Below are 9,651 nucleotides of genomic sequence, written 5' to 3' on the forward strand. Positions count from 1 at the left end.
GACGTGAACGAAAATGCTCCGTTGACTATTAAAATAACAATATTTAAACAATGTCAATTAATGTAAAGAACACAACCTTTCACTAATTACAAGCGACTGTTACATAATAGCAAAACAGATACCGATTATTTTCTTGCAAATATATTCAGTAAGCCTGTTAATGATTACGACACGTCATTGTGGCGTTTGTAATTATCCTCGAGCATGCGTGAGAGGACAGGTAATAGTTAGCATGATGGACAATCATTTTCATGTAATTGTCGGCTTCACTACTCTATAATAGAAATTTATCCTTGTAATTCTTAGATAATATGAATAATGCGATATCTTATATTCACAATCACTTTCTCTTTTTCAAAATCTGAAATATCACGATATTGGATATTTATTGACAAAGCACTATATATGTAGGGTTATGCTTAATTATATCGGTTTAATTATATTTTCTACGCTATGGTCGACAATATAAATAACATTCTGTCTTCTACCTGAATATCATCTGTGCTTTTGGGTGACAATTCTTATTAAATTTTTTAACTGGCCTGGAACAATTTGTAAAACCTCTGAATACTGTAAACATTAAAAACTTTTCGTTAGTTACTAAAAAATAATAATTAAATCTTTGTTTCTTTTATTTTTTTAACATTATTGCTAACCAGCTAAACAAAAACATCATTTAGGAAAAGCAAATTATACGAGAGAACATAGATTTTTTTCTTGACCAAAAGGGCCAGTAGATTAAAACAATTTCTTTAGGTCTCTTTTTCAGAGTAATATGGTTGGAAAATAATTTGGGTCAATTTTAATTTGTATAAAAAAACATCAAAAAAGGAAATCGCTACCTTCTACTGTTAGATATTTGTAATGGACAGTTGTGCAGTAAAGGTACATAAATATTAAATACATACCTACATGTAACATACGTGACAGAAAGTGCGGGTATACATGTCTCAATATGTTGTTTTCCTTGTCTATTCAACCTGTCAAATTATCTTCTTCTAAAAACTCTGTCTTAAATTTATGCAAAAACAAATTAATCTTTTTGAATACTATTGGTACTGTCCTGTAGATGTGCACTAAGGTGTCCTGCAGATGTGAATAAGATTATAAAATTTTCATTTCCACTCTTTGGCCAATGGGGGGGGGGGGGGGGGTGTCGAAAAACAATCTTTTTCTGCAAAAATCTTCCTCAAAAGCCGCTTACTTTTAAGCAGCAGTCAATTCGTCTTTTGGAATATAATTTGTGGTGTCTTGTGGAGATGGTTTTAAAATTCTCATTCTATTTCTAGAGGACCAATTTATGATTGAAAATAATGTTTTTCTCCAAAATCTTTCTCCTCCGGCCTTTTTATAAGTAGGCAATTTAGCTTTTGGAATATGATAGGTGATGCCCTGTAGATTTGCAAGAAGATTAGGGAATTTATTTTCACACTTGGGGGGGGGGGTGCAATTGGGGATCGAAAAGACTTTTGTCATAAACATTAGGTCCCTAGAACTCCTCTTGCATTTGACTTTTATTTTCACCCTCGGGACCGATTGGGGGATGAAAAACGCCGTTTTTTTCCCTGCAAAAACGTGGTCCTTAGTACTCCTCATATTTACACAGTAGCCAATATATCTATAGAAATGTGTTTGGTGATGTCCTTCAGATGAGCAATAGCCGTCACGGTAGCTCAGTCGGTAGAGCGCTCGCTCCGTGATCGGATGAGTTCGAATCTCGCCTGCGACTAACCTGAGTCGATAAAAATAGGTAGCAACTGTTCCTTCGCCATGCACTCGGCACTTTGAAGTGAAAGTTGCGGGTCCTTCCGATGATACCTTAAAAACCGAGTCCCCGTGTCACAGCAGGCGTTGACACGATTAACACCCCTCACTGCTCAATAGCCCTGAGTGCCGAGTATAGGTCTAAATTTGAATCCCTTCACCGGTATATGGTGACGTCTATATACGAGTGAAAAATTCTTGAATGGGACGTAAAACAACATACAATCAATCAATTAATCAGATGTGCAAATAAGATTAGGTAGTTTTCATTTTCATAGGGGAGGCCAATTTAGGACTAAAAAAGACATTTTTTCTTTTTAAAGGACACTTTCTTCTTTACATTTTATGCAGTAGTCAAGCAGTTTTTAGAACATTATCGTTGGAATCTTGTGGAATTTGAATAAAGTACTGGATTTTTTGTCCTATCCAGGAGGCCAGTCTTATACCTTTTTTTAAAAAATTCTTTTCAAGGATCCTTTTTTAACGATCCATTAAATTATTTAGTTTTACACTTATAATGAATTGTAGTATGAAATTCAAGGGGCCAATTGGCCACATGCTCAGTTGAGCATTTTATGCCTATCTGATACATTTATATTTATGCAACTATTGTTGCTCTTCTATCAGTTAAACAGGTTCAAAGGAGAATAATTTTAAAGACAAACACTTACCAGTGTGTGCAGGTATTAATGTCCTTTGACACATATACTATAGTAGTCCTTTATTACATGTATCAATTCAGATGGAAAGTGCTTATGGCTTTGGTTGCAAACGGTATAAGATGGAAAACAACACCGTTGTTTTATACCTATGCTTATTCTTTGCGAGTTTTGCCTAGGGTTAATGGTGCAAAACCACCAGACATTCCGTGAAATTATATCGATGACAAAACACCACATGTGTGCCCCAAAATTACCATTGCTCATCCTGATCTTATAACTTAACTCTAAATTAACTTCATATTCGTCATTATTCTGAAAATTAAATGATCTTCTTGGCAGTATCAGTTGCAGAAATAAATAAAAAGTGTATACACGTCACAAAATAAAGGGTTTAATAACATTAAATTACAAATTAAAATCTCAGTTAAAAATAAAAAAAAAACATTATAACAGGATATAATTGTATGTAACATCCCTTCCATTAAATCTCGTCCAATCACTTTTAAGGAAAGTTTAGGATCTATTTTTTCACGTCACAAGCCACGTTTGGGAACTTTTGAGTGTAGCAAATTTGTTATTTGTGTATTGTTGTTGCTTCTGTATTTTACGTACATTTAATTAATGAAAAATATCATCTGTATAAAATTAAAATCTATTTTTTCCAACTCTATATCTAGCTTGAGCTAGGGCGTCAAGTGAGTTATGCGATAGGCAGCTGTAAAAGGCAAGATTAAGCTTTCTTGATCAATGGTATGATTGTCACATGTTTGTTAAATTTTTCCTTTTCCATTTCTTGCTGCAGTGCTGCTTGATTAAATCTTACCAAAAACATTTCAATAATTTCAGACAATGCGCGTTACAATGACAAAAACGATACCTTAGCAAGGTATCATAAAAATGTTGCATTTCCGAAAAATTTCTTTAATTCATGTATATCAAAATGTTTATAAAGATTTTGTAAAGTATATTCAACAGAGATGCTGCCAATGAAAGAATAGTCATTAAACTTGGAATTTGCGTGAATTTAATATTCTATTTGACTTACTCAAAATAAGAAAGTATATATTGGTTGCACATCTCTTTACTTACAAGTTAATATCTAAATTGTGTTAAGAATCAGAGATAATTGTTTTTCTTATTTAATTCTACATTTTTTTTAATTTTCTATTAAACCCATGTATTAATTATTTCGAATTGAAACACCACACCATAGCTCAATTCTGATTCTTTCACTTTGTTCTGTCATACTTATATTTGTTAAAAAATATTACTTTAAAACCTTGCAATCATAGAGAACATAATTGAAATTCCCTAATTTCCAAGTTACATAGTTAAATACTGCATATCTAGAGTAGTGGATACATGTAAACATGCATGTATCAAACGGCGGTTCAAAATATGAAGAAGTCGATAACAAACTGTTGTTTTGTTACTTTATATATACATTATTAAGTAAGTACGTCATCTTTTAGTATCTTAATGTACATCATATACATCGATGCATTAAAAACAAAACAGTCCATTTATTAAAGTTCACACTTTGTACTTTATCACCGACTTTGGAAAAGATAACATATGTCGTGAAGACGACTGATCAGATTAAATGTTCAACTGTTTCATAAATTCAATTAAACTTTAATTAAGATAACTTGATTACCATTAAACATGAACAATATTTGGAACATTTAAATCCTACGTGTGATTGTGTCATAAACAATCCGTGAAGCATCCATTGAATGGTCTTATCTGTCAATCAAAACTAACCTCCTTTTTGTCTAAGACATTTTAAGTGTACGGTACAACATACCTATCTTAATTTTGGCAACGTTTATATGCAAATGGCTCATCAATTCTTTTTTTTCCCTGTAGGTAAGCCGATTTCTATACATTTCTAAACAAAAAAGGGTTTCGCTCAAATGCTAATAAATAGATAAATAAATTTTATATACAAAAATCGTATACTTCTAGTAACTATTTTTCTGGAGAAAACAAATGCTTTTACTTTACTTTTCTCGTACTTCTTTTTTCCAGGGAAACACATGATACTATGTGTTAAACACTTATTCGTCTTCTGTGAGGGGGATATAGCTATTTGTCAAACGTGAAGAAATACATGTATATTACACAAGGGCTTTCCCCTGTTGTTTTGATAGATTTAATGTAAATATCGATCGTGTATTTTCAATTATTGTTTCAATTAAAATATAATGATATAAGTGTACTTACATAAGCGAAAATTATTTTCTTCTTGAAGACTTCTTTGTAATAATTTCAATAAAAGTTCATTTCCCACCAATGAGTAGGAATATTATTTTCCGTTAAGTGCCAGACAAATATAGCATTAAAAACTCCTGAACAATCCTTTGCTATTCAGATATACATAATTATATTTTTAAAAAAACTTATGTTGATAGAAGCAAAACATTTCAAAATACATAACGGTAATTTGAGGAAACTTTCACAGTTTCTTTTTTTTCAATTAATGCGTACTTGATTAACAAAATAAACATTTGAAATGTATATTTATGTACAAGAAATGTCTTTGAGAGGGATTTGCAACAAAATATGTGACATTTACCTGCCTGTAAAGTTTATTTTTACAAACTCATACACTTTTCAAAAATAAAAAAAAATGTCTTTGGTAAATGTTATATTGAAAAAACACTTAACTGTTACGTCATGAACAGAGCAAATATTCTTCAGTATTTTCGAAATCTGTTTGATATCAAGCAGTCAAAATATACAGAAATCGTGAAAGCACAGGAAAATTTGTAGTCTCAGAACGATATAACGATATGTATGAAACTTTACACTTGACTATATTTTTTGTACAAGTATATTTTTTCAGTTCTGGTTAAGTAATAGTCATTTGATACAGACATTAATTTAAGAAAATGTGATAAACAAAATTCAAGATTTATTTGATTAAAGACTGCATATTGTTATTGAGTATGAATGGTCTATGACACCTTTTAATTTAAGAATAAAGTCTGGGAAGGGCTACCGTAGTCATGTTTTAAGTTGCTATGCAAGCTTGTAGATCAAACGATCATTCGAGTGGCAGGCATTTATTTGCGAGAATGAAATACTTAAAGCTGGTCTAAAATGTCTGCACATCTACCTCCAATGGATGTACAAAGAAAAGAAGGATCTAACGCGACCCTAAATTATGGTCAGGGGTCTATTGCCACACTAAATAATGGTCAGGGATCTAATGCTACACTGAACAAAAGTCAAGGATCTCATGCCACCATAAATAAAAGCCAAGGAACTCTTAACAGATCACAAGTGACATTGAACAACGTCCCAAACGATGGCGCACAAAGCGGCCTTAGTAAACCCGGATCAAAAATGACTGTGGAAAACGCCAGTTTTTCAAAGATGTCTGCAGACAATGTCAGCCATCATTCCAGGAACACAGTTGACAATGTCAGTCATCATTCCAGGAACACAGTTGACAATATCAGTCATCATTCCAGGAATACAGCGGACAATGTCAGTCATTCGAGGATATCAGCGGACAACCTCAGTATTCCAGTGGTAACACCGACCAAAATGGAGTCTCCGAAACCGACACCTTCTGTAAAGTCAAAAGTAAGCGAAGTACGTCCTATTTCCCCAGATATTAATATGGAAGCTATCGGAGCTTCAATGATTTCATTACGAACAGATGAAGTCGAAGTTTCAAAATGTCCCATATGTGCTAAGGAACTTACTTCACCAAAGTGTCTGCCATGCTTACATACTTTTTGCGAAGCATGCATAGGTCGCCATGTTGCTACTTCCTTGTCACAAGGGAAAGCCGTTCAGATTCGATGTCCGGTTTGCGCTACGCCTGTCTCAAGTGCACGTGCCATTACAGACCCTCTTGAGTTTGCAAAATCTCTCCCGACCAATCATTTCATTTCCTCTCTCATGGCTGAAAGAATGCTAAAACAGAAGCTCTGTAAACCATGTTTGAGAACACAGAAAAAAACTACTGCCGTTACATGGTGTTCTTACTGCGCTGAAACATTGTGCAAAGAACACGACAACTATCATCGAGGACTGACCTCTTCAGAAATTCATAAGACAGCAACGATTGAAGAGGTACAGAAGGACAAAATGATGCTTTATGCACCTGGGCTTTGTCCAAATCATTTGAACGAAAAACTTGTCTATTTCTGCCATGATCATCGTGAGACTTGCTGCGAAGTTTGCAAGAAGACGGTGCATAAAAACTGCGATGATGTGGTTACTACAGAAGAGGCCGCAAAATCTTTAAAAGATACGAAGGAAACTCATATACTCTCTCAAATGCTGAAATCGATCAATGCTCAGACGGATGAAATTGTGCAAGGTAGAAAAGAAAATATAAAAAATCTAGAAGCAGAGAAGAGCAAAGAAGAAGATGCAATTAGAGGTTTTCGCGAAGAAATTGACCGTCATTTAGATACGCTGGAACAAAATCTTCGAGAAGAATTAAAAGAGAAACATAAACAGAAGATATCCGAATTGCAAGCAGAAATGGACTCCTTTGAGACGAAGCGAATGACAGTGGCTTATTATAAAGATCTTCTCCACGCTTTAATGGGATCAACCTCCGGAATACAAGTTATAAACGAGCTTGGAAAGGTTGGACAACAGTGCGCCATATTAGAAGAAAAAGTTCAACATCGCGCGTCGAAAGTGAAACGTGTAAATTACGAACTTAAGCAAAACGACCTGACTTCAAATCTCGATTCTCTAGGGTCTGTAGACTTCCGGTCGACTCCTATCATTCCCAACGTAGTATCAGAGGACTGGAATAAATTGCGTAGCAAGAAGTCGGTCAACAAAAGTAAGCCAAGAGAGAGTACGCATGATTTCATGGTCATCAAATATTCACACAGCAAAATTACAGGCGGCTGTTCTTACAAATCCAAACTGGTTCTTGTTGACAACACTGGTCGAGAAATTCGAGGATACACCGAAATGGGTCACCGAGATGAATCATTCACAATATCATTCAAGAAGAATCCATGGGATCTCACGCCCCTTCCTGAAAGAGACGGAAGTGACATGATAGCAGTCACTCTCCATAACGACTGTCAAATACAAGTAATTGAGTACGGCCAAATTCCACTTCCAGACAAGCATGTATACCACACAAGAACAAATTGCTTCGGAATAGCATACTTAGAAGGCTTTGTCGTCGTTGCCTGTGTTCAAGGCCTGGAGGTTGCCGAGTTGGTCGATGATCATCGCCTGGTTTACCGAAATTTCCTTAGAGTTCCCGGAGATAAGATTTATTACGTCTGCTCTGGGGATAAAAATCGCATATACTACTCGGACGCTGTTGAGAAAGGATCTCTCTATTGCATAACTTTGGATGGAACCGAAATTTTCCAGTATTCTCATGTTACTCTGAGATCACCACGTGGGATTTCCACGGATTCTACTGGGAATGTTTTCGTTTGTGGATATTATAGCAACAACATCCATCAGCTGAACGCAGAGGGTGCTTTGATGCACATCATCGCACCAAAAAGCAAAACATTCTACAAGCCGCTCGTGCTAATAGAGCATAGCGAGCGCATGTACTCCGTGTTTGGCAAACATAAAGTTATAGTATTTACTTAAACTTTTCCGTCATCTGTAATTCTTATGTTCAACATTACTTCCTATTTCTCTAGGTGTTGGGATTTTTTTTACGTGTATAAAACGTATTTTGTTTGAGCAGCTGCTTATAAATGACGCTGAAGTTCTTGTTTGTAACTTTGCAAAATACTATTCTATAATCCTTTCAACCTTGACAATGACAATTAAAATATGACAACTAGATATTCAAGAAAGTACACGTATTAATGTTGTAAATCACGAAGGTGAAATTTACTTATTTGTGACACATTTTATAATTTGTCAGATGGACTTCAAAAACTTTTTTTTCAATTTTGTGTTTGAAATCATTTAATAAATGCTGACTTTTTAAATTGGTCCTTCTACAATCATTCAGTAAAGAATTTTGTACTTTTTGATCTGGTCTTTAATCTTAACAAGACCAATAAAAATTAAACAAATAAACAAACATGTACCATATATTACTTGAGTGTTCGTGAGTAAATTTCCTATTCAATGTAGAGAATAACAGTCCATTGAATATATGTATATTTATACCAGTTTTCTAGAGAAAGTTCGGGTATATTGTTGTTTTCCCGTTCCATCCTCCCGTCCTTACTCAATTTCCTTCCTCAAATTTCTCTTACATTTTAAAAGCAATAGCCAAATTGTCTTTTGAAATAGTATATTGGTGGTGACATGTACCATTGCAAAAAAGTTTAGGGAGTTTCCTTTTACCTTGGGCCAATTGGAATCGATCGAAAAAAAATGATACGTACAGTGTATTTCTACAAATTTTTGTTTCTTAGAACTCATATTATATGCAGTAGGCTAATCATCTTTTGTAATATGATTGGTGGTGGCCTGTAGATGTGTAATGAACTTTTTGGGGGAAAAATTCACCATTCAACGTGGGGCCAATTGGCAGGTCAATAATTATTTTTCTATGAAAAGCTTGATTCTCAGAATTCCTATAATATCTAATGCAGTTGCCAAACCATCTTTTAAACTGTGATTGGTGATAACCTGTTGATGTGCAATAAAGTATTGAAATTTTCTTTTTTCCCGGGGGAGGGGTGGAATTGGAGCTCGAAAAAGTGTTTTTCTACAGAAATCATGTTCCAAGCACTCTTTTTACATTTTACGCACTAAAAATTAATCATTTGGAATATGACTGGTGGTGTCCTGTAAATGTGCAATAAGGTTTGAATTTTCAAAGGGGGCTAATTATTGGCCAAAAACGACTTTCTACAAAAACCATGTTCCCGTATCTCCTCGTACATTTCACGCAGTAGCCGAATCAACTAGATTTTGATTTGTTGTGTCCTGTAAATATGCATTAGATGTCAATACCAGTCGGAAATTAAAGAATTTAATGAGGCATAAATTCGTTTAAATTGGATTTGGGGGGGGGGGTGGAAAACAAAAAGCGTTTCAATATTTCGACCATCAATTTTCCTCCTGGAAGAAAATGAGAATTCCAAAAACCTTCTTGGAGATCTATAGGACACGTTAATCATTCCTAAGATGATTTGTTTAACGGCCTAAGATGTTACAGGAGTTCTGGAAATATGGTCCTCTAAAAAAATGTTTTTTTTATCCTGCGTGAAAATGAAAATTCCTATCTATTGCACATCCACAAGACACC

The 9,651-nt window shown here is 34.5% G+C and overlaps 1 protein-coding gene across 1 annotated transcript; it reads left to right on the top strand.

The window, feature by feature from the left end:
• Nucleotides 1-5,494: 5,494 nt before the first annotated feature.
• Nucleotides 5,495-8,032, top strand: LOC133181386 (uncharacterized). The gene has a single exon (XM_061315901.1). The coding sequence runs from the start codon at nt 5,532-5,534 to the stop codon at nt 8,025-8,027; it is 2,496 nt and encodes an 831-aa protein (XP_061171885.1). The 5' UTR covers nt 5,495-5,531; the 3' UTR covers nt 8,028-8,032.
• The last annotated feature ends 1,619 nt before the right edge of the window (nt 8,033-9,651 follow it).

This window comes from Saccostrea echinata, unplaced genomic scaffold (assembly GCF_033153115.1).
Source record: "Saccostrea echinata isolate AGI-Se365-2 ecotype Australia unplaced genomic scaffold, CSIRO_AGI_Sech_v1 ptg000008l, whole genome shotgun sequence".
NCBI classification, from domain to species: Eukaryota; Metazoa; Mollusca; class Bivalvia; order Ostreida; family Ostreidae; genus Saccostrea; species Saccostrea echinata.